The sequence below is a fragment of the Akebia trifoliata genome, chromosome 13 (genome assembly GCF_017979445.1).
Source record: "Akebia trifoliata isolate Shusen 1 chromosome 13, ASM1797944v1, whole genome shotgun sequence".
NCBI classification, from domain to species: domain Eukaryota; kingdom Viridiplantae; phylum Streptophyta; class Magnoliopsida; order Ranunculales; family Lardizabalaceae; genus Akebia; species Akebia trifoliata.
The window spans coordinates 4,865,196-4,891,604 of NC_141387.1; the positions used below are offsets into that span (position 1 = coordinate 4,865,196).

General features: G+C 35.1%; 2 protein-coding genes across 2 annotated transcripts; one reads left to right on the plus strand and one right to left on the minus strand.

Moving 5' to 3' along the window:
• The first annotated feature begins 1,920 nt into the window (after positions 1-1,920).
• Positions 1,921-3,500, plus strand: LOC147387460 (malonyl-coenzyme A:anthocyanin 3-O-glucoside-6''-O-malonyltransferase-like). The gene has a single exon (XM_086421915.1). The coding sequence runs from the start codon at positions 1,983-1,985 to the stop codon at positions 3,342-3,344; it is 1,362 nt and encodes a 453-aa protein (XP_086278041.1). The 5' UTR covers positions 1,921-1,982; the 3' UTR covers positions 3,345-3,500.
• Positions 3,501-3,643: 143 nt separating this feature from the next.
• LOC147387461 (zinc ion binding protein) lies at positions 3,644-26,126 on the minus strand. The gene is made up of 25 exons (XM_086421914.1): positions 25,942-26,126; positions 24,635-24,742; positions 23,693-23,879; positions 22,677-22,889; positions 22,433-22,572; positions 22,161-22,256; positions 21,640-21,707; positions 19,645-19,746; positions 19,287-19,431; positions 18,453-18,596; positions 18,241-18,360; positions 18,036-18,092; positions 15,697-15,756; positions 14,002-14,109; positions 13,403-13,545; positions 11,340-11,418; positions 9,803-9,865; positions 9,426-9,556; positions 8,077-8,182; positions 6,866-7,054; positions 6,186-6,413; positions 5,409-5,564; positions 4,906-5,067; positions 4,173-4,292; positions 3,644-4,031 (listed from the first exon to the last, which is right to left on the minus strand). Exons 3-25 carry the CDS (start codon positions 23,853-23,855, stop codon positions 3,855-3,857), a joined length of 2,970 nt encoding a protein of 989 aa, XP_086278040.1. The 5' UTR covers positions 23,856-23,879; positions 24,635-24,742; positions 25,942-26,126; the 3' UTR covers positions 3,644-3,854.
• Between the last annotated feature and the right edge of the window lie 283 nt (positions 26,127-26,409).

Here is a 26,409-nt window from a genome sequence, read left to right on the forward strand (position 1 = left end):
ATATCAAGCGTGGTTGGTTTAAGGGGTCGAGCCACTTTGAGAATGTTTGAATTTTATCCTTCTTTACACCTCGGCTATATTTTTTATTATGAACCCAACCAATTGGTCCTTATAACATTATAGGATTGTTATTTTCATTTTACTGAAGAAAATATGGCTTTGGTGCAAAATCCTAATTGGACCATACTTGGGTTAGACCAAATAACAAAATATATACATAGTTCAACTACTGGTTACGCCCACATGTATTGAAACTTGATAAATTTGGTGGTCCAGCCCAAAATCAATTCGTAATGAGTGGAGAGGATTAAGAGCTTATAAGAAGAAAAACAAGGTAATTTGTGTCTAATGTGGGACTAAACTCAACATGCCCCCGAAATGTGTGTGTGCTGTATTGAACCAAAACACGTGAAGATATGACTTAAATGATGTGGAGGAGAGAAAGGCCCGCTCTGATATCTTGATAAATTTAAGAGGCCAACTCAAAATCAATTGACAATGTGTGAAGAGTCCCATGAACTTATAAAGAAAGAGAGACAAGGCAATTTGTATATGAAGTGGGACTAAACTCGACAAAACCTTTTTCCACTCTGGCTGTTATATAAGTTATTGGGTTGGACTACCCATCAGACCTAGGTCCCAAACCCGACTCATGACTCGGATGAGTGGACTCGGTCATCTTGTCTCTATTGTGCTAGTCCATTTTTATTTGTGTGGACGCTAGTGTTGATTGATATGTGTTTGTCGTGATGTCACTCCCCATGACACCTGAGGAAAGTCATAATCACGTGCCAACCACCGTTGAGTAGAACAACAATCCCAACCATCTCTTTCCCTTCCAACCATTTTTAAACATATGGGTCTTGTTGACGCGTGGCCTTAAGTGCGATAAATACACTTTTGAAATTGAATTTAATTATTGCACTTTAACATGTGCCCCCACCAAAATTTTTAAGGGTGCACAGGTACCCACTATATTTTGAAATTGATGACAAGCCCCCCTTGATCCTGGTCTTCTCTTACAGACTGTAGAAAATTGTTCTAAATGCCCCCAATCTTCAAACTTTACCGAAGTTGGTCATCTTCAAGCTCTTTGATCGACAAATCAATGCATTAATCCGTGATTTGCAAATTCATCATCCCAGCCTCAAGATTATATCTTTTTTAACATTCAAATCTCAATAACAAGATTGGATTTTAGGGAGGTTAGAATTGATGGATTTTTTGACAAAATCATTATCTTTACTCTTATAACGAGATACAACGGAGCATATTTGTTTCGACACCAAAATTTGAGTGGTCATAAAAGCACCCCACTTTTACATTTAAATTTAATGTAATCATGGTTATTTTGGTATAATAATAAAAAAATTGTAACCTATGATGGTATAATCACGTCACTTACTTTTCAAAATTACAAAAATATATTATTTTTACTAGGTAATCTTAAAAAAATCTTTAATCAATATTTTAAATTACAAATGAGTCATTTTTATGCTTGTGCACATGCCACCTTCTACTTTATATGATACCCAAAAAAAATTTGAAACTTTTTCAAATTTATCCAAATTAAATCAAATTAACCCTAAAATAATTGTCAAATCTGAACCTGTTTGCCATGCAATGGGTTAAAGCGAGGTTGAAAAAGAAAGATTAGTGATGACGCTGAATTGATTAAAAATAATATAACATAGATGTTGAAGAAATTCAAGATGAATGGTTTTTCAAATAAAAATAAAAGGTTTTCCACTAGAGGTTGTAGATGAGGATATTTAGGTCATTTTTCATTTTTCTACAAAAGAAGACTGTGATCATGCCAGCATGTCTTCATTTAGAAAACATAAAGTGGAAGAATATTTCTGACTGACCTTTTTTTCTCTACAATATATATATCTGGTTTGTGAACTTAAATCATAACAAAACACATCTCATCCCCACTACTCCCCTCTCCCTTCTTTCTTTGACACACATACACACACATAATGGCCTTGCCTTACACAGTGGCACTACTTGAGCAATGCCAAGTCTCACCGCCACCAGCCTCTGTCCCCCAAACATCTCTCCCTCTCTCCTTCTTTGACCTACACTTCATAGGCTTATCACCTGTCCGTAATCTTTACTTCTATGAGTTCCAACACCCCAAGACTCACTTCATGGAATCCGTTCTTCCCAATATCAAACACTCTCTCTCCCTCACTCTCCAACACTTCTTTCCTCTTGCTGGACACCTCACTTGGCTTCCGAACTCCACCAAACCCGAAATCCGTTACACCGACGGTGACTTCGTTCTACTAACCGTTGCCGAATCCAATTACGATTTCAACCATCTCTCCGCCAACCATGCCCGACCCGCAAGTGAATTCTACCCTCTTGTCCCTCCAATGTCAAATGTATCCGGCACACAAGTAGTTGAATATCCTCTACTTGCCTTGCAAGTGACATTGTTTCCCAACTCGGGCATCTGCATTGGTGTCACCATTAGCCATGTCGCTGCGGATGGTCTTTCATCTATCCATTTCATCAAATCTTGGGCATCAATTTGTAAATTAGGAGGAGAAAACTACCCTATAACGTCAGAGTCGCTCCCATTCTACGATAGGACCGTGATCAAGGATCCAAAAGGACTTGAAATGATTTACTTGAACGAGTTATCAAAGCGCAATGTCTCTCAACAAAATTTCAAAATTCCCAATATTCCCAATATTCCAATTGATACTGTTCTAACTACTTTCGTAATGGGTCCTCCTGAAATCGAGAAACTCAAGCAATGGGTCTTGAATCGACTCGAGATCTCACCATCACCACTTCATTTATCTAAACTCGTACTAACATGTGCTTTATTCTGGGTTTGCTTGACTAAAACACGAGGAGGAGGAGATGTTGTGTACATAGATATAGCTATGGATTGCAGGACTCGACTCGATCATCCAATACCGATAACGTATTTTGGTAATTGTTTGATGCCTTGTTTCATAGGTGCAAAGAGGAATGACTTAATTGGAGAAGATGGGATAGCTATTGCGGTCGAGTCAATTTCGAAGTCAATTAAAAGGATGAACGAAGGGGTCTTGGAAAATGCCGAGAACTTCTTTACAATTCTTAGGTCGATGATGTCTGATGGAGCTGTTGTTATTGCTGGATCACCCAAACTTGGGGTTTATGAGATGGATTTTGGGTGGGGAACGCCAAAGAAGGTAGAAGTGACTTCAATCGATTCTGGAGCCATGTACGTGTGCGAAAGCCGAGATGGGGAAGGAGGAGTTGAGTTTAGTTTGGCTCTCAACAAGCTTGAAATGGATGCTTTTGCTTCTCACTTCAATGAAACTCTCAAGAATCTTCCATGATGTGAGCTTAAGAAGAGGGGGGTATTTTTATTGAAAATTTATGTTTTAGAGGTTAGATAATGTGGTTCTCTCATGTCTTCACTATCCAGTCTTATAAAAAATAAATATGTACTACTTCCTAATTATAAAAAAAAATTAATGGGTAATTTTGATAAACTCCTCTGGGTTTAGGTGAATATTTGAGATACCCACCTACATCTTCAGACTGATGGCGTAGCCCCTTTGATTGCGGTCTCCTGTGAGAGACTAACTCAAAATAATCCAAATCTCCAAATGATAAGAAAGGGACAAATGAGAAATGGGTGCAAGAAGCAAATCCCTAAAATTTACACCGAAAGGCACGATTAAGATTAAAAGTTGCATCTTACAACATACAACACTATCTTGTTTGACTACCCAAAAACAAATAAATAAATGCCATCCGGGTGTGAGATCCATACCCAGAAACCTCACCCTATGCACCAGATAGCCAAACGTGGTCACACTAGCACGCATAAACAATCATAAAAATCAAATAGCTATATGCAGGCTCTTCTGACCTCCAAGCTGATGTGGAGGCTTTATCTCCCATGAAGTAGCATGCCGTGCCTCCTCAGGAAGTATAAATGGCATCGAGATCTCCCGAATCATCAGGTCGCCACAAAACGGGCATTCACTGGCTATTGCATCATCAAGCTGCGATCGGAGCTATTCGTCAAACAAACAAGAGTTCATCAATTGAATTGAACAAGACTGGCTACAAGTTCACATATCAGAGATGCATGATTTGCCATATTCATCATAAAGACTGGCATTTCAATGGAAGTTGTAACACAGCAAAAAACCAACCTTATCTTTTGGGTTCATGCTGGTAATGGATTGTTCCTCGGTAAAGGTACCATTTGAATCTTTTGGGGCTTTGCCACCTAGTAGGCTAAGCTTCTTCTGAAGATCTAATATATATTCTGCCTGCACCCATTGTCAAATTAATTTTATAAATTCAACAGAAGTGATCTTAAAAAAAAATCAATAAAAAAAAAAAAAAAGCAGACGTTCATTCCTTCTAAATAAGTGACGGCGGTCCCGAATGGGAAAATAACAAAAAGCACTCAGTTCTACATAGTATGTAACTGAAATATTTCATGGGGGGTTAAGCTCTTTAGCTCAATTAGAAGGTACTTCGTATCATCTGTGAGGCCTTAGTGTGATCCCATGCTTACATAACAACAAAAAACGTAATAATTGTGGATGAAATCCTAGAGAACTCTTTTAAGTTAACACAGCACAAGTGCATATCACGATGATCTGGCCGCTTTTCCGATTCTTGCAAATTTATTTAATGTTTTATGTAAGAAAATAGAAAAGAATTGACAAAAGCTATTTATTAGGGAAAGTTCAGGTATCCAAGAAGACCTTGACAACTTCCTGGAGATTAGGGAGTTAATAATTAATACAAAGTTCATGGGAACCATCTTTGAGGTTGATGAGAGAAATAAATACATCTAAAGGTGTATTTTAGCAATTGAATTCGAATTGAAGAAAGAAATGGAATTGTATATGAAATAAATTACTGGAAACTTACATTAGCTTGGCTGCTACAACGTGTAACATGAGCAATCAGACATTGAGAATGAAAGGCATGCCCGCAAGGAAAGACATAGAAAGGAGCCATGGGTCCTACCGATGTATAACCACTTACCATCCGACGTGCTCCCCCTACAGTCAAGATTTTCTTTCTACAAACCTGATGACAAATATATATTAGATGTGCTATAAAAGATGCAAGAGCAATATGGTTAATACGAGGTCAGACGTGTTCCCAAAAATAGAAAATTTCTTCAAAAACTGTGCAGGCTGACACAAGTATCATCTTTCTCCATTCCAAAGTTCTACACAAATGAGAGTCTAAGCTGAGCCAGCTAAAACAGATCTTATGTCAATAGAACATAAATTCCGGAGTAACCAGGTGGAACACTACCAAGCCAAGCTAAAGAATTGGATTTCATTCTAGTTTACCATTGACCTACAGAATATAAATTTTTGAAACCAATTAGTATTAACTACAGAATTTATTAAGATCAATACCTCACAGCTTTCATCACATTCAATAACAGCATATCTTTGAGCAAGAGCACTAATATCATTCCTTATGTTGTCTGCACCATGTGTTGCATCATTCATCTCCTCTTTCAGTTGTTCAATTTGTTTGTTGTAGTCCTCCAGTGATGAGCAAATTGCCTCCTAAAAGAGCATTGAAGAAATTCAACATTTAAATTAATATATATATTGAAAGATAAATAATATTGAGAGTTGGACCCCTAGTAACTGAAAAAGGGATTCAAGTGGCACTGACTAAAGTTACTCAATTTTAAGGGACTGTTTGTAAATAGTATTCTAAAAATATTTTATTTTGATAAAAAGTACTGAAAATACCATTTTCTAGAAAAATCTATTTCGATTAACAATACTGCAAAAATGCTTTCTTACTTCTTCTCTGGGCCTAAAACACAGATTGGAAAGAGTGAGAAGCAGGGCAGGCAGGGAGTAGAGTTTCATTCTTCAGTCCCTCAAAGTTGCAGCAAAAGAAGCATTGTCTCTCTTGGAAAGAAAATGAATTGTTTTTTATTTTAATAAACATGTTTTTTCCCCGGAAGAACTTTTTTTTTAATGATAATTACAACTTCAAGAAAACTTTTCTTTTGAAAATTATTTTTGTGTCAAAGAAGATTGTCAGCACAAAAATTGCAAACAAAACAAACCCTTTACAGTTTATTTCAATGTATTACATAAATTATCGGTTAAAAAATCAACTATGTCAAATATTTCATGCAAATTAGAATGCTTGAAAACTAATTTTATTACCTTGAAATCATCAATCAGAGCGAAGTCTGGAAAAAATGGTAAAATGTCCTCAATCTTTAATAAGCCATCAGTCTCTTTGAGAAATGCTATTGCTCTTCGTATATTCTCTCTTTTAGCTCCCTTTTCCTGCTCAATGACATGCTTTGCTACCATTAGCCAGAGTTTCTTCCTCAAGTCTTCATCATCTTCAGCCTTATCAGCTTCCGCCATGGCAAGCTCCAGGTCTACCTAGTGCACAAAAAAGTGAAGCCTTTATGTAACAACTACATATAAGCCTTCTGGAAGATCTATATATACACACAATAATAATGTCTATCAAAAAGAGCATGCCAGAGAATTTTAATATATAAGACAATTGGGTGAAACATCTCTAAGAGGCTCAGATACCTTGGTTCCAAAAAAAAAAAAAAAAATTGTTTTGAGCATGAAGTACAAAATATGAAAAACTAAAACCTCCACACATCCCAGATCCCCCGTTTTTGCTAAAATAGTACATACCAATGATGTCTCAAATCTCTTCACTTGGACCCCAATATTTGGGACAAATGGTGGAGGTGGTGGTACTTAACACTAGTTGTAGTTTACGTAAATTACACAAGAAACAAAAGTAAAACATTAAATGGAACAATAGGCATGGTGAGGAAAAAAGCGACCAATTTCGAAAGCATTATGACTATCACCTGGAGGGCAAGAGCAACAGCCTCTTCATGCATGGACATCATGCTGTATATGTGGACACAAGCACGCATCCGCTTTTCCTTGAGGCAAAGGCGCAATGCATACTTGGGATCATAAAAGAACTCTGGACCATTTGCTTGCCCTTTGCCAGACTTGCATTGTAGGAAACGCAGGAGTGCACTATCATCCTCCTGATTGTAACCTCACAAGATAAACTAACATGAGAAACCTTATAAGCATTACAAGTTTATCAGTGATAAAGAGATGCACATAGATAGACAGATCCTACATTCTGAAGTAGCAGCACACAACAACTGTGTTAAAGGCTAACAAGGTCATCCATTCTTGTAAAAGGTAGCATATTGGAAAAAATAATCAAATATCATACAATATAAGAAGATATCATGATGTTCAGATGGAAGCATTATTTTCTCAAATTCAAACTTCAAACCTCTGGGGCACTCTCTGATGCTCTGAGGCAGTAATGCTTCCATCTCCCTGGATGCTCTTGCATTTAATGTTTTCCTTGTTTCATACTTCAATTCAAACGTGTTTAAATATGCTGCTGACTCAATCAAAAAACATCCTTTTTAGTCTTTAACTCACTCTTTTAGAACATTCAATCTACATGTTCTATCTAATTGAGCTGTTACCGGGCTTGGTTGCAATGACCAAACCAACTAAATCGGTTTTCCCTTAGTTTATACTTCCTTTTTTTTTTAATTATGGATTTAATGGTCCATATCTAAATTTTCGGTGTTTTACAAGGCAGAGAGATAAAAGTAATTTATAAGTATCTAGAAATTACTCTGTGCTTGTATTCAATTCATTTCCTATTTCATCAACAGAAAAATCATTCCCGTATGAAAAGTATTGTTTCTCAGCCTTCATAGTGAACTTTAACATAAATCAGCACATGACAATAAAACCCTATGGGATACCCAAAAAAAATGTAGATCAAAAAATTCCATACAAGTATACCAGCAAAATGAAACAATTGTGCAGAGTATAACAATGGACGATTGACAAGTGATGAACCAGAACTGGTACAAAACGCTTCTGTAAACATGAATAGGTGTCGGTAACATCCTATATTTGATGTTGCAAAGTCTTTTTGGAGAAATATGATGACAAAAATTGATGTCACAAAGAAAAGGTAAATGCATACAACCAGAAAAAAACAAATGATATTATTAAAGCTAGTAACTCCAACCTGCTTCGCGTACAATGAGAGCAATAAGTTGTGCACACCAGTATCCTCATTAAGCAAACGATGGACACAAAATTCCAGATATTTGATAACTTCATGTGTTTCATTCCTGCAGCCAATATATTAAAACAGGGTTACTGATAAAGTCATGACTATATTTTGATATAATCGGTGAATGAAAAAAAGTCACAAATTAATCACCACTTTTTCAATAAATAGCTAAATGTGGTCAGATGACATCCAACAGATAAGTGGGAATATACATTGATCGTAAATAAATATCTCAAAAGCTTAAAATCCTATAAGTTAATACAGCCCAGGTACCTCTTAAGTTCCACCATATATGTCACGGATGCAGGAGCCATAAATAAAAGATGGTGGCCAAATTTTAGATAACACATTTTTCATACTCATAAATAATTTGCAGCCTTAATCTGTATACCTATCAGTTCAAAACCACATCCTACCCATATTTTTCACCATAGAGAAGCATAAAACCTCAGCTCATTTTCTTTTGTTATTCTCAATACATTGGTGTTTCCTGTCTTCAGTCATAGCATTATTTCAAAGTTAGCATCTTAAAGCAATCTTTGAAAGGAGCATCCAATGCACGATGTTTAACCCCTTTTTCCATGTGTTGGGGTGTTTGATTGGAGTGAAATAGTAGAATCTTTGAAGAGGAGGTATGCACGATGTTCGTATGTTCATTTTGGGGCTAATCCTCTCTTGGAACAGGGTTTTTTAAGGAATTTAGAGAACTCTTGTCAAGTATTATTTTTTGTGATGATATGATGAATAAGTGTTGCGTAGTTTGTTTGCCTTTCTATTTTCGTTTTTATTGTTTTGCGGCCATGTCGGCCTGCTTTTCCCTTTCTCTTCAATAAAATCCTTAATCTATCAAAAACAGAGAAGCATAAAACTTAAATATCAGTCATAAAATTAAGTGCTAACAAACAAGGATACAGTCAAAATTCAATTGAAGAAAAAAAATCTCAACACTTCCTATGCTTTTATCTAAAATTCAAACTGACTTTGTCCAGCTTCCCCATTTTAACCTAACACAAAACATTGAAAACTCAATTGAGATGAGGTGACACTCAATAGGGATGATCTAGGGATTTTAATAGTCAGAAAATGTAATTACCGCTTATCTCATAAATGCTTGCAAAGGCTTTTAAAAAGACTTCCTTCAAACGTGACGAAGAACGAAAAGTTTAAGGATCACCTTCAAGTTTATCTAGGACCCAATTTAAACATCATAGGATACAAAAGAACATAGAATAATGGTCATTGCTTTAACAATAAGAATGAACATGATATTGATTAAATATGCAAGTCTAAGTAACCATTACTTTGCATGAGGTTCACTTGAATAACGCATCATTGCAGGAATCAATCTCCTTGGGTTGAGGTTGCTTGTAGCCATCCATGATTCGACAGTCTCATATGCATCAAGCATGATTAGATCTGGGCCAAATTTGTACTGCAAATTAAGGAAAGATTAATATTGTAAGTATATGAAAAGAAGTAACACAACACACCAGAAGACTAGAGGCCATTCTCTACTGTAAACTATCACAACTCAAGCAGCTCAGACATTGAAAACACAGAAAGAAAAAACGAAAAAAGTGGTACTAGGAATATCATGGGAAAAAAAAATTATCCAGTGTTTTTTTTTTTTGATAACCAAAAATGATCCAGTTTTAAATAATCAAGCATATTATCATACCTGCAAATCTATAGGAACTGCAGGTTTCTGAAGCACTTCCAAGGCTTTCTTTGCTTCTCCTTGCTGATCAAATACAGGGGAAAAAAAGGGTATCAGTTTCAATTTGATGCTCACTTATATTACCGTGGTTAGAAACTAATCAGCTAGCAATCTAGTGAACTAAATGTAACTCTTCAAGATGCCCACTTAGGTCGCTAAATACCTTGGAAAACTTTGAAGATATTTTTCTTGGAGATTAAGGCGTGAAAATCTTATAAAGAAAGAATGAAGTACGTAATTCATCATGTGAACTAGAAGTTGGTGTATCAGCCAAAGAAGTATGGGGTGGGGCATTAGGCTTGAGGAGGTTGAGGTAATATTAATGCATTTCTTGGAAATTAGTTTAGGCAATATAGCAGAAGGTTAACAATTTATGGAGGCAAGCGATGTCACTACATTGCGTTGAGAGGTTATGAAATCATGTTGAGCAAATATTTAGAAAGGAATTATCAAGGCTCGGGAAGATTTCATCAAATTACCAGATTTGCAATGGGAAAGGCGTGCAATTAGATTTTAGTAAGCTTCGAGATGATTGTCCTCATCTTTTTTAGTTTGCTCCCTATGAAGGGACTAACCGTAAACAATGTATGTGGATTTTGGTGTCCAATTTTCATGAAGTACTTTTTCGACAGGTAGATTTAGAATCTATCGATCTTCCCCATCATTTAGGAGAAATACCTATCACCACTGCTAGAGAAGATCCTTTTTTATGGAAAAAGCAAAGAGGAGATAAAAGGCCTCTATGATTGAGAAATTTGGGGGAAGCCAGTGTCCCCTACGGTGCAGGCTTTTAGATGGGGTCTTGGACAAAGTGTGATTCATGGATGCTCTTATTCATAAGAAAATAATGATACTGAATATACATATGCAATCGGAAAAAGGAACATCAAGAGAAAAATGATCATCTTTCCATTTGCTGCAAGTTTAGGGATGCAGAGAACTTTTCCTTGTTATCCAAGAGTGACTGAATATATAGGAGATCTGCTGAAATTTTCCTAAATAAATAAATCTGCTATAAGTTTGGTATAATGAACCCTGTGATGCTTGTGGAACGACTATGAAACAGTGTTCCTTATGCTTTTTTGTTGGGGTGCTTGGAAAAAAACATATAGGAAGGAGCTCTGAAAATTGAGGTAGATCATTGCCATAGCTTGCCAGCTCACAAGGCAACTTACGAAGCAATGGGTGATCATACTAAAGAAAATAATTTTCCACTTAAACAGAAATTAGGTTTTACTAAAAATAAAAATGATTGCAACAGTTAAATAGTCAAGTATTTGAATAATTCACTTATTCTCAAAAAATGTAGTCAATGCCCTAGTTGCACTTCGCACTACTGCCAACTACACAACGTATGAATTTTTCATGTCCAACATCATGTAATTGGGCCTCGGTAGGTTTTAAAGGTAAAATAGTTGAGTTTATAACAGGAATAAATGAAATTTGATGCTACTTTGAAATAGTGTCATTATGTTAAAGGAGAGGGGGGGAAACATACCTGAATGTAATGGTGAACCACAATTTCATAGTGCTCCTTCAGATTAGCAAAATAGACAAGCTCATCAACCCTACCATAGCTGCAATAAATTGGAAATATAAACAAATGATTCTAACTTGATTTCCATTTATCAGAGACAATGCAAACTAAGAGACATCTTAAGAAATGGAGTTACACAATTTAAAGAACAAGCATTCAATAGCACGATAGACTAGCTCATCAACCCTACCATAGCTACGGGTGAAGCATTAACAAGTAATTTTAACATAATTTCAGATAACTGAGATGAGACAGGCTAGAAAAGGATACTTAAAGAAATGAGATAAATTGATCTTAGTGTGTGGATGATAAACTAAAGGAAAGGGAATTGAGATAGCTGCTTACAGCAACAGTTAGAAGGAATGTGAAAGTTAAAGGCTTTAAGAAGGAGAGAGGAAAACCAAAAAGAATGTTGATTGAGGTAGTGGCAGTACATATGAACAAACTAGAATTAACAGAAGACATGGCTTTAGACAGAAGTGAATATTCCCCCAAATCTATTGGATAATGCTTTGATGATGATGATGATCAAAGATCCATTAATCCATAAGACATCCACCAAATTCATGTAGGTCAAGTTTCATAGTGAAATGCAACTATACTTGAAGTAATTATCGAAAGTTTATCTTACAAAGCAAAACATAATAGCTCTCTGTAAGCAGCAGAGATCCTCAGACATACACGTCTATCAAACAGATTTGACAAATCCACATATTAGACAAGAACCTTTGCCCAAATAATGAGGAAGACCACACCCCTAGTAGGGTGGATCTCTTTGCGATGGAGGCTGATCAAGGGTAGTTTGTATTCAAAGAATTAAGTTCAGATGTAACTTCTAGTTGTTCTTTTTTTTTTTTTCCCCCACCTATTATTTTTATTGGATGAAATTATAATAACCCCATAATATAGGCTCATATAAGACTGAACATTTGTTGGATGAAGCTTATATCTTCAGTGAAGCTCCCTCTTTAGTATCTCACCCACTCAATCTTCAAGAACTACTTTCCCCCCTAAACATTAATTTACATCCATCATGACTTCGTCAAATCCATTACCCATCTAATTGCATCTGCTTTTGCAAGTTTTTTGTTATTTTAACGTTACAACCCCATTTCTTATTGAATTAACCAACCAATACATCATTGGATTTTTTTTATTTGGTTACCAAGAAAATCTAAATTTAAAATCTATGCTAAAAAAACAGAATAGCAAAGAGTTGTGAGCTCATTTCTTTTCTTTGTTTGGGGTGGATTGTTGTATACCGGGCTCGGTTAGAGAAGTTTAGGGTGAATGGATTCAATTGGAGTTGAGCTTTTGGCACTCTACAAGGTTGCTTTGGAGCATTAATCCGTTTGCAATTTGTTGGGGAATTTGGAAAGATAAGTATGCAAGAACTTTTGAAGGAAAGGCTCAACCAACTCAAGAGTTGATCAAAATGACTCTCGGGTTTTTACTATTTTGGTGCAACATTTTCAAAGAGTTTTTTTAGGACTCCATTATTCAGTGGGATAGCATTTGTAACATTTCAGTTTCCTAAGTTGTTGTTTTTCCTTTTTCTTGTTTTATTTTCTTACTTGGTGGGTCATCTCAACCTGCCCAGTTGTTGCTGCTGTTTTTTCTTTCCTTATCAATCAAAAAAAAAAAAAAAACAGAATAGAAGACCAATGAATTTTCAATGACCTACTAAAGAGAAAACCATCTTTCTTTTAGTAATACAATCAAGGAGCTATCTAGACACAATTTTCACTAGATTTATCCCTCTCTTTTTGCAACTAAAGACTTATTTAGTCTTCATGAAACGAGAAGAGTGTCAATCCAAAAGGCACATCCTACCATACACCCAAATGCATCTCTACAATATATGTAAAAGTACAAAGCAGTAGAACCAATCACTGCTCAGAAATACACAACTGCATGAAATGTACACATTGCAGAACTAAGGGCAGTACACGCAATAAAACCGATAGCTAGGCAAAAAATTCTCAGAAGATTTTGCAAGCAACTCACGTAAGAAGAAAGTCTACCTTTCCAGTAGCCTCATTGTTGTTGCTTCATCCAATACATCCTTAGAATCATTGAGAAAAGCACGAAACTCCTTGATAACAGATTGGTACTCCGAATTACGATTTTCTGAAGCTGTGTCGTCCTCCAACAGTAGTCGATTGATCTACAAAATTAATATGCAACCCAAGTACCAACAATGATATATCAACTACTTAAAGTATAGAAGAAAATATCTATATATTTATTATTTAATTATTTTTAAATATCTTGAAATATTGAAGAAAAATCTGTAAGTAGATTTACTAGGTTTATGGTTTTGGAGAGAAAGAAGAGAAAGACAGCTGGAGCAAAAGTATTGAGTGATTTCTTACCACTCAAACAGATATATTAAATATCTCTGTCTCAGTAGAGACAAAAACAAAACATTGAAGGAAAGTCTCAGGTTTGCCTTGAATAGTCTCAGTATTACTCAGTTTGTCCATACTATTTTCGGACGAGATGGCATCAATTTTTCTTCTAATCGAGACTATGCCTCAAGGAGACATCTTAAAATCAAGGCCGCAGTTCAACAAACACCAAATCAGGAGTCCTCTATAATTAAAGGAAAACAAAAAACAACCTTGTCCAAGTATAATTCAGTGGCCCATGTGGAAATCATTGTTACTTGGCACTTATCATCCTTTGTAAGATTATCAAGCTTACGCAATAAGAAAGTCCTTAGGGCATCCTGCATGGAAGACCAAACAAGACTTAAGTGTGCACTAAAAGTTAAAATCCAAAATCAAAGCAAAGGAAGAGGAGTCCTTCCATGAATAATTTTTGGGGGTAGTAGAAGATAATACAACTGATCGGAAAGTCTATGTTTAAATAGAAAACGATATGCATCTAAAAAAATGTCCTTAGCTTAAGCTTCAAATAAGATATCAAGATGTTTCTTAGATTTGCACATTTCAGATCAAGTGACATACAGATGATCTATTTCTAGCACAAATCATAAGCAAACATCAGCTGAAAATTTGATACTCAAGGTATGATAACTATAGAAGCGCGCAAGACCAAACAGAAGAAAAACAATTCAAATGGAATCAGAATATTAAATGTCTGCTATAACCAAGAAGTTCCTTCTAAAGAAATCAATAGTTGATTAAGCCTTTCAAGACTGAGAACAGTACCACAAATAATAAGTTAATATAGACCTTCCAAGAGCCCAATCATTTGAACTCTGAACCACTCACTACCAAAGATGAAAAACTAAGCTTTGTGTATTTACAAATGAAATTATTGTTGGTAATATCGAATTCATATCATCGTGATTCCATTTTTATTAAACTCAATTTTTCAATGGTTTTTTCCTTTCTTCTTTACCACCTCTTTTTCATTTTTCAATCAAACATACACTCGCTATTTATGTAACATTAATCCCAATTCATTTACTACAAACATTGATTGATTACTTGAAAGCAGAATTTAAGTAGGAGGCATGAGGTAAGGCTTGGGACCTTGAAAGCATGAGGGATTATGTGACAAGGTATGAGGCATAAGCCTCGGAACACACACAATAGTAAATGATATAAACACTAATAAATAAATGAAATATATAGCAATATTTGGATGATAAACAATGAGATTTATGCATGAGACAGCATGCCTGGTGCATGCACCTCAACACACTTCACACATTCCTTAGCAAGTATCACATTCACTTCACTGGCCACATGCCTTGCGAGGAACACCTCGAGGCCTTTGCTTTAAGCCACACCTCACCTCACATACCTTTTTAAGCACCACTGGAAATGATAAAATCAGGTATTCGAACTGTGATCGATATTCACGTATTACTATTTTCCAATTTATTAACGTTTTTCATACCTTAGGGATAGAATAACATATTACGAATTTCCAATTTTTCCAAAAAAAATCATTAATCCAAATTAAATTGTTATACCTCAATGACATTTTGTTACATAGGTCAGATCTTGTTAATTCCATATTTCCAAACGAAAAAAAGGAGATAGGTTCAAGAAAGATGGGGAATTGAATTAGACTGTTAGTCATACCATAAAAAAAATGCAAATAACAAATGTAAGCTTCATGGGAATCATTTTCTTTCCCACTCCTACAATAGAAAAGGAAAGAATGCATTTGTATAAAGTTCATAATATGGCTAACGAATCTCATGGACACTAAAAAATAAATTCCTTCATTAGGATTAGATTCTCTACCACTAAAAGTTAATATGTTCAATTTTTTAATCTAAACCTAAGCATTCACGACTCCAATTATTTAGAACATGAACAAAGGGCACCAAAGATACCTGTTCACCAATGCTAATAAACTTCAAAGTGATCTCTTCAAATGATAGCACATAATTAATCTGCAGCAAACAAGGCCATCAGTTACCAATGTATGTCCTTCTCAACTAAAGAACACATTACTTCATCACATGATATTTGAAGTGATAAATAGGTACCATATGATGTATGAATTCATAAAGATAAAGATATGTGTTTTCTTTGAGGATTTTGTTTTTAGATGGGGCTCTATGTGCGATTGCTAGGCACTTTTTTCCTTTCTTTTGGTTGGCCATCTCAACTGGCATTTGTATCTCTTTGTTTTTTTTTTAAATTTACACTTATCAAAATAAGAAAAAGATAAAACAAAATAGCGGTGCCATAAAGTAAAGAAGCATCTTTGATTGAATAACAACTTTCTTAGGATTTATCTTACCTCTAAAAAACAAGTCTTTGCAACAGATATGGGCATCATAAAAATAGACATATGGTACCCGATATTTTTTGTTTTTTGTTGTTTTTTTTTTTGGTGCATGGATTGGGGGGGAGCTAGGCTGACTATATGGTACAATAATGACCTCCTGGATGCTATTTTTCAAAGCTAGTCTTCTACCCAATGAGAAACAAATTTTCATCCAACAAGCTTTTCCCTTTTCTTTTGAAAAGTAACAATAAGAACTTATTAATACTAAAAATGCCATGTTATGCATTAGAGAAGAGATTTTTTTATTTGATATTAAAATTTTATTTATTTAAAAAAGGGAACAAGATGACACCATAGTACAAACTTATCAAAATGGAGTGAGGGAAGCCCTCCATCAAAGTGTCTACTTGCATTACCTCCAGCCATAGGATCTACAACATCATTAGCTGACAAGCGGATATGAAAGAGGATAAAAAAAATCCACCCTCTCACTAGTTCCTTTACGTAAATAATATTTGTCAACTCCAAGGGTATCATCCACATCCCCTTCCCTTTGAATTTCGCTAGTGAAGTTTCTTCTACCAATAGAGGCTCTCTGACAAGCCCAATTTCCTTTTCATTATTTTAATCAATGAATTTCAAATTCTCTGAGTCCCTAAAGGAAGCCCAAGCTAGGAAATCGGAAACCTCCCATGCAACTAAACCAAACCAATCATCCAATGCTATGTTCTATTCATCTTCTCCAATACCCAATAGGGAAAAAAACACTTCACTGAGTTAACTTGTACCATATAAAACGCCCTGCAACAATAATGAATACGTCACAAGCATGAAACCTACTCTATTGAAGAAAACAAAATGTTTGGGTCACTAGAAAATTGAAGGTGTGACAAAAGAGGGGGACCCTCACCCACTCTAGATGTGTCAATCATATAATAGATGGTCTCCTTCCCATAGGCCCCACGAACTTCCAAAGAAGCCTTCCTAGAAGTCATTGATAAGCATAGGAAAAGAGGCCATTGAATTGCAAGCCATAAACCAGTTTCTCATTTGATGCCAAAGCTCAACATCCCCCTAATGAAGTCTATGAAATTCCATTTGACATGGTCATATGCCATTTATAAGTCAATCTTACTAACCACCATACCACCTACTTGAATTTTCGAATTGATACACTCTCAATCAAGACACTAGCAAAATTTTATCTAGCTTTAATGGAATCACCTTTAATAAGCCCAAACCACTTCATTAAATGACTAGAACAAAATACTATAATTCATTCTTAGTCTAGTGACCTGAAGTCAATTTGTGGGGGTTCATCCTCCATTTTCAACTGAATCTTCGTATCCCCAACTAAGGAATTTAATTAAAATTATATGTTTTTTAATATTGATAATCAAAGTTATATGTTGATTAAAAGAAATAAAGAGAAGTGGAAAACAACAGAGTTTTGATGACTAAAATGTCTGCTGCGAGAATTCAATTAGTAGAAAAAGAGTTTGAGATTAAACTTTAAGGCGTCCAATCAAAAGACAAGGCAATCCGGTTGACCCTTGACTAATTTTTCCTAATGTTTCGTATGGCTGAGACCAAAAACAGAGATATCTAAATCAAGAAACACCGAGACCAGCCATGATTTGGGAACCATGACACAAATGACTTTAGGTGGTGATAACAACTTTTTTGAAACTGCAGATAATGAGTTGCAATTTAGTGAAGCTCCAACCTTGTTGGACAGTCCAATTAGTTAAAATTAGAAATGAAAACAAAAGTAAATTGAATATTTTTATTCAACGTGCATATTCTGGCTCTTCTACTTTCAACACTTCCCAACAAGTGGAAGAAGTAATGTGATAAAAGGTCTAAGAAGTAAATTAAGACATGAAAATTCTCATACGATTCAGCATAAATAGATAAATCAGGAAATAGACAACTCACTTTTGAATAAAAGGATGCTGCTCTAAAAAAATCTTTTGTGGAGAAAGCAGCTTCCGCCTGCAAAACAAATTGTTTTAGTTCTTCATACTGCAAAAGACTACAAAACCTAGTACAAGAATGTCAACAAGTCAATTTCACGTCATTTTGTTAAGTCATATGCCGGTATAAATACTAGACTATGCACACGAAATTAATAAGCTCTGACCTGCACCAGATATACTTGGTCTCTCTGAAAGGGGTCCCGGCAATGGGCTAAAGCTGCAGTATATTCCTTCATGTTCAGATACACCTTCCACATATCTCGGCCTTCGTCATGAACGGAAACCTGCAATATTCTTAAAATCATTATTGAATTTTCTAGAAAAGGTAAAGACTGCACAAATCTAAAGACAGATAATGTCACCAGAAGTCATAAACCTGAAAGATGGAGTTCTGGTCGTAAGCATAGAATAAACCAGCAGTGGCATCACTGCACAATCCAATGATCCCTCTTGAAGCTGAGTCAGATGCGTGATCAAACTGCAGTTCTTCTATAATCTGTTCACTAATTCTGTTTACAACCTACAAAATATATCAACATAAAAAACAATTTCAAACACTTATCAATAAACTGTCCGCTAGTGCGATCGAAGATAATGGACATGAAATGTGTATCCAAAGGGGTGTATATATTATATAGTAGCATCAAAAGAAGTAATGGAAAAAATTCAGATCCTCAAACTTGTATAGTAATACCACAGACCAGGTTCAAACCCCACCCCTTCACACTTTATCTATCAACAAAAAAAAAAATAGTGTTGAGCATTCAACTCTAGTAGTTGATTGGAACTCTGTTGTCAAAAGCTGCACCTAGGCCCTGCTTTGGCCTCCTAGACCATCCAAGTGCCTAGGCTGGTAGTAGGCCCCGCACGCTTTAAGCGGGATTTCAAAAAGTGGGGTTAAAGAAAACAATAACCTGAAAATAGAATTATAAAGAAGTCAAAGAGCTGTCTTTTGGACTTCCATCATCAAAGAATTTTATGAACTTGAAGCAGCTTTTCTTCTAGTTGGGGGCCTTTTGTCCAGAGACGGCCATTTTGTACATTTAAGTTGTTTTCCTTCAGGTTGTTCTCTTTTTGCAGTTTTCTCCTTCCTAAATTATTGTTCTTCGATATTTTTCCCTCTTGAATGAACACATCATTACTAATTCTTTTACTCAAAAAATCGGAAAAAGAAGAATACGGAATTGTGACTAACTGACTACGTGCACACCTTGACCTTATCTCCAATGAGAAGGAGAAAATGAAATTCTGATACAGCAAGCGATCTAGGTTTAACTGGTTCAGCACCTTCATTTAACTTTGAATAGTCCAACAAGGCTTTGTTTTCCACAAAATTTGCATCTCCATTTGGTGAACTACTCAAGAAATTTCCAAAAAAAAAAGAAACAGAAATAAGAAAAAGTATCAGCACAAAACAAGAATCTATATTAAGAAACAAAATATTCTGAATAGTAAGGAAATGAAGTAACATTTTTCTAGCAGAACCTCAAGTTGAATAATCCATAAGTGGCAAATACAAATGTTTATGCAGATTGCTCCATTAGCAGAAGAAAAAAAAAAAAAGGTACCTATGTTGTGCTCCAAAATTTAGGTCACCGTGATAAATGCCTGCCCCAGAAAGCCAGGCAAAATGTGCAGCTCTTCTTTGCATGATAAAGAAATGCAATTCACTACAAGATACAGAAAACAAGGAATAAATCTCAATCTTTGAACACAAAAAAAGACACAAAAAGCACTGTTAAAACATATTAACGAAAAAGAAGAAGGAACTCATGAATGCACGACTACAAAAGCAAGGCTGAAGTCTTGGTCTTAAGCTATGTCTAGATCAGCTTAAAACCAAGACTTCTCAACTAAGATGGCACAATCACACCCCAGAGGCCAAGATGTCTCAACAAAGAACATGGCAACCAAGATTAAACATAAACTGTCATCCACACAACATATCTACAACAAATATAATAACATATCCATTAAATGGTACACCAACGTAATGTCCAACACATGTTTAACATCATGGATCCAACAACCAACCTCCAAACCCTTTAAAGATGGTACAATGAAAGAAACGCACAGTAAGATTCTGGCATGGAGGCATGTTTCCAGAATGTGGGTTTGCATGACCTTCGGCAACCATTATTTTCGACTGTCCACGTTACACTACCATAAAAAATACTATAATAGAAAACTACAAATTCTGAATTGAGACTTATAGCCCATAACTCCTCAACATATAGTGTATTGGATAGTTAGATGTTTAGGAGACAAGCAACAAGCTCAACTCAACTTTAGGATGTGGTCATGAGGCCACAGAATAACATTACTAATATGAGAAACTCAAATAGGCAGTTATGTATTCCCACTATGAAGATGGCTTATAAGACATTAATTTGGTGAAGCATGGGCATTAATTTGGACTTGTAGCTCAATAAACCTGCAGTGGAACCATGAGAGCACCACATAGGATTCGCTTTAATGACATATCAGTATACAATTTTTTCCTTCTTGTTTTGCTTCCATATTAAAGAAAATAAAAGAGTTTTCTTATGGATTGGTGATGAGAATAAACTCCACCTGGTAGAGTTGAATAAGGTCTATGTCCTTTAAGGTCCATGAAGCGTTGTTTTGTTTTTTCGTTAAGCATAAATTTTATTTAAAACAAGAGGAAAATACAACAGTTGGTCGAGATGACCAACCAAAAGAAAACAAAAACAGCTAGCTACTGCATAAAAAATCCCTCCCCACAAAACACAAATTCCTCAAAGAAGACACCCTTGAATTCGGGGCATAGCTTGCACCAAAAAAACAGCAGCCCCAAAATACTCAACACAACATCTTGAAGAGAAGCCACCCCTATGAAAAGTCTCCTATTCCTTTCCAACCATAATCCCCAAGTAGTAGCAAAAGGAAGGAACCTCCAAAGAATTTTCTTTCTCCCGTAGAACATGGACCAATCCCAACTTTGAAATGAAGATAACAAAGAACTAGGAAATACCCAAGCTATTTTAAAAAACCTGAAGAAGTGAGACCAAATAGAATAGGAAAAGTGCATTGATTTACTCTGCAATATGAAGGTATAGGACAAAAGGTGATTCAGCTGCAGAAATGCATGAAGGTGATAGGGGGCAGTCTCATAGAACTTTTGATTTAGAAGGAATCCAAATCATTAAGAAATGGAACAGGTAACAACCTTGCTGAAACATCTTTGAAGAAGATAAATAATGTTCTTGATAGATAAAAGATTTTATTGAAAATAAGGAAAATGGAAACGGCAGCCAATATGGCATAAGAACCGAAACAATGAAATACAGCTGTTAACAAAGCAATGAAATACAGAAATTACGCTACATAATATAAATGTTGCAGATACGAGATATTTCTAGGTTCTCTGTTTACTCATATAACTCCAATTCATCACTTGGTGAACAAAATCAATTGCCTTTCTGGTAAGAGAAAGAAGCAACAACATGCATATTAGCATAAAGAGTAGCACACTTAATATGAGAGAAATATGTTTGTTACTCATAACTTCAAACACTAAAAATAAGCACAAAAGAACTTGCCTGTTTGGAATTTCTCCAGGAAGTTCCATAAAATGCACAGCACGGTCCAAGTAACTAGCAAATACAGTCTACAAAAGCCACAAACATCAATAAATATAGATTTACAAAAACAAGAATTTTTCTTTGGCTAAGAAACTCTGAAAGAATACATGTGATTTTTTTAATACATGTTGCAAAAGTTCAATTTTGAAAAAGGAATACCAAATAATATAAATAAGCATACACTTCCAAAAATCAGAATTATTCTACGGCTAAGAAAATCTGAAAGAATATTGTTTCAAGTGAGAACCATAAAGCTAAATTTACTAGGAAATAGAATTATTATATTAAACAAAAATTTGCACATAAACAATACATAACTTCAAATTTTAGTTTCAAAATATATAAGACCTAGTTGCACCAACATTAGAATTAGACTCCAATCTCTAAATCACAAATGAGAAAATTGGATATTCATAGTATGTGAATCAGAACAAAGTTGATAATGCTACAAACAGACCTATTACAAGATATTGACTTACATCCAATAATCCCATTCCTGTGAAAGAATAAAGTCGGGTAGGAGTAATAGCCATCACATAATATCTAGTTGCATTACCAATGGTAGCTGTTTCCATCTGTAGAATATGAGAACAATAAAGAATTCAGCACCTACTTCAGCCATGGAGATAGATAAAAGAATTTTATGAAAATCAATACAAGACTAGATTCTGATTCCCAATAGATGATGAAGGATCAAATGAAACACAATTTCCTGGTTTGTTAGTACAAGCACAAAAATGCTTTCTAATACCTGCAAACCCATGAAGGCTTCTGGAAGCTCTGCTAGTTCAAACAAAAACTTTACATACTTCTCCTTCTTATCCTTCTCGTCAACAGCAATCTCATAAAGTTGACCATTATCCGTACCAAGAATGATTTCCCGTGTAGAAGCTGGACATGGAATATGGTTTAAAAAGAACAGATTACTAATATGTACGATCTTCAGACCCCGAGAACAGATTAGAACAAGTGAAGCACCAATAATTCATGGTTACCTTCTGTTATCTGTTGCCTGTTCCAGGCAACAGCATTAATAATGAGACCTTTTAATTTGTTTAAAATTCTGGGTTTGCTCCATTTTGCATGTGTATAGTATGTCTCAGCATCTCCGCTGCTTAGAACAGTAGCTATACAATGGCTTCCACCAGGATCAACAAAAACTCTGTGCACAGGTTGGTCCCCAGTTCTGCCAGTAGACAGATCAAGATCTGCAATTAAATGGAAAAAGGGGAATATAACCATTGCCGTATATGTCACTGCTATGGGGTCAAATGCCACGTTTTTTGGAGAATTCAGTAGATTGGGATAGCCATTGAAACTATGAAAACAGAAGCATAAATGAAGCAGATTAAGAGTTTACACAATTGCAGACCAATTTCAAGAATAAAAATAACTGATGCTCGTACAGTGTCAAGCATGTGTCTGGGTCCATATATCTGATGAATATATAATTTTATTTATATCATTTAATTATTTTTCAAATTGTAATTTATTTTTTTGAAAAAATATTTGTGTACACTGAACTGATTCACAATAAAGGATTTCTTGTTGATGACCCCTGTAGTTGGGGCAAGGCATTGTGAAATGTGAGTGATGATGTGATGACAATAACAGGAAAATAAAATAATTGGGAGTCATATTAACAAGAACCCGACTATCATCTTGTGCAAAACTATTACACCAATGGACATTTCGAATGGTACCATAAAGTCACTAGCTAGTAGGCTCACCTGAAAGCCAAAGGCCTACAATTTGCAAAAGAGGGAAAAAAGCAAATAAAGAAATTTGAAAACCATTTGGCAAAAACCCAAAAAAGGCAATTCAAGTGGTGGGAAACAAGTGGTCAAGAATTTACAAAAAATAAAATAAAAATGTATCACTTTTATAGGTATTTATTATTGTATCTCTAACCAAGCATCCCTAAAATGAATTTATTGATTAGATTACTAAATTAGATCCTTTAAAGAGGGTGGAAGACAATCTAGTAAAATATATAGGCTGGAGAACATACCATAAGAATCTCCTACTCCAAAATCATGTCGAATAACCCATCCTTTACTTGTTCCCAATACAATGACATCATTCCCAGCAGCCATGCATGTAATAAATCCATGGCCCTTTGCTGCGTATCTTTCAAGAAGATCGACCAGAAAGACATGTCCCGCCTTATCCATATTTAAATTTGAGAGATTACAAACCTACCAAGTAACAAAACATTGTTACTTTGGAATATAAACATACTTCATAAATACCAATAAAAAATAAATACATTGTCTAAATTATACAAATGTATTGCAATGTTATAGTACACCCAGTATATTGTCCAAGTCTAGTATACATGATGTTTAATTTGATGGTATCAACTAATTTCTTTCTTCTTTTTTCCCTTGTAAATGATGTAAAATGTGAATGAAGATGGTCTTGTCGTGATCTTTGTGGTGATCTATTGGTATGAAATTTCTCAGAAAACAATCTACAACTCAAGGACCTTGAATTGAAACATTTGAATCCAAACCCAATTTAAACTTCCAGATATAAATTAAATTATTTGAATAAGTGAACTAAATGAAGTGATTTGATATAAATATGTAATTTTCAACCAACTGTTAAAAGAAAAACCATCTCGATCTGCAACCATTTAATCAAATACAGCAAAACAAGAAACCCATTGGTTTTGCATATAAGTTTTAAAGAAAAAAGTGAGACCTGTTGATTATCTAAAATAATAAAACTTAATCAGACATTTATACCCGAAAAGGGGGTTTTGATTGATCAAGAACCTTAAGAATTGTGCAATGTTACCTTCCTAGATCAACTTCAGTACACATTACAAATTAGGGTCAATTCTAAAAGGAGGGTTTAGTAAAGCCGGATATGAGCTTGTCTTAATGAAGAGTGTATGCAATTTTATGGTGTAAAATATGAAAGCAAGCACAGATTATTTGTAGCATACCTGAGGGTTAACCAGATTCAAGAACAGATCTCAATTTGAAAAAAACAATCATTTTTTCTTGAAACCCATCCTCCCCTCGAGTTCTACTGAGAAGGGAGAAGGCACTGCCTGAGAAAAACAAAACAAAAAAATTATTCCTTTCAAACCCTAAAACAAGATAAATGAAAATAAAAATAAAAAGATATTTATATATTATCGATTTCGGATCGGATATTATCGAATCGAATTCATTGATATCCGAATCCGTATCCGAAATGTTATCGGATATTCAAAACTATCCAAATCCGATATCCGAAAATTTCGAATAATATCCGATTTTTCGGATTCGAATTCGGATTTCGGCTATCCATTGACACCCCTAGTTTGAGAACCATCCTCACTTTTGGAAAAAGACCAGAATGCCCTTTAATTATTGTTTTGAGCTCTTCTAAGTCCTAATAAAATATCATGCTCTAAAGTATGATTTGTGAGTCCTAAATTTTGAAAAATGACCACGACATCCTTTTACGTAGCTCAGATCCTATCTTTGTTATTCATTTCTATTGTTTTAGGAGCAAATCAACATAAATTTCCCAATTGGGTCTTATTAGTCATTCCTTTAAATGGTTCTGTGCTTAATTACCCAACAACCCAAACATGAGACCTCTTAGCAAGTTCAAAACAATAGAAAACCCCTAACTCTTTATCCTCTCTTTTTTTAAACTAAATCTTACCATCATTCAGTCTGGTCATGGGATTCCAGTAAGCTTGAACAAGGTAAAGTTTGTTTTTTTTTCTAATCTCACCTTAGTAAGAAACCTGTTGTTTCTTTGAAACTAGTCTTTTTTTTTTTTGGTTCTCCTGTCTCCTCAAAGGTTCATAATTTCCATTGAACTCAGAAGGAAAAAAAGAAAAAAAATAACCCATTTCATGCATCCTCACAAAAACAGCTAAATTAAACAAAAATTATACAGACACCACAGAAATTGTCTCAAAAGCTTCTAAAAGGCCTCAAAGATGTCAATTTGCATAGTCCAAGCAACCCATGCTCTCAAGTCATTTTCCCTTCTTATTTCCATACCAACAAAGAATCAACCAAGAATGGCAACCCAGATTCCAACACTGCTATCAGTTATAAAAATGGTGATTTGCTTGGATGATTACCCCTCACTTGACAGGATAGGAATATATCAGGATAAATTAAGATACCCAAATCAACTAATACCAAGTAATTAAGAACAAAAACCCAATTGGGTAGTCAATGAAACACAAAAAGCCAACGAATCTAAACAGAATTAAAACATAAAATAAAAAAGTAGATATGGTACCTCTGAATTTGAAGCAGAAATAATAGATTTGAGTTTTGAGAAATTATTTGTTTGTTTTATGAGCTCTCAATCTTCTCCACGTTAACAAGCAAAATCTCATTGCAGAATGGGCGATGGCGATGGCTGTGAACGAAGAAGATTAAGACGGTCTTTGTGCTCCCCGCGAGAGCAAAAACTAGAACACCGGTTTTGTTTCCTTCCCAAACCAAAAAGGAGATGATATTGGAACCCCAACTTTTACTTACTACACCTCAATTCCTTCGATTATGTATGACATGACACCCCATTAAAGACTTATATTTACATGAGTGCTAATTGTAACAACATGAAAAAGATTAGTATAAAATAATAAATAAATTAGATTTTGTGATTATCTTCGTCGATAATCAATTCATTTGAATCTGATGAAAAATGGTACAAAAATCGCAAACGCTTTTGCAATTCCAAACTCCGTGATCTTCACCTCAA

Excerpts from the sequence above, each read along its gene's own strand:
- LOC147387460 (XM_086421915.1), top strand. The coding sequence starts at position 1,983 with ATGGCCTTGCCTTACACAGTGGCACTACTTGAGCAATGCCAAGTCTCA.
- LOC147387461 (XM_086421914.1), bottom strand. The coding sequence starts at position 23,855 with ATGGATAAGGCGGGACATGTCTTTCTGGTCGATCTTCTTGAAAGATAC. Across the intron at positions 18,597-19,286 it reads TCATTGGAGATAAGGTCAAG|GTTGTAAACAGAATTAGTGA; the intron begins GTGTGCACGTAG and ends TATATTTTGTAG. Across the intron at positions 15,757-18,035 it reads CAGCATCCTTTTATTCAAAA|ATTAATTATGTGCTATCATT; the intron begins GTGAGTTGTCTA and ends TGTTTGCTGCAG.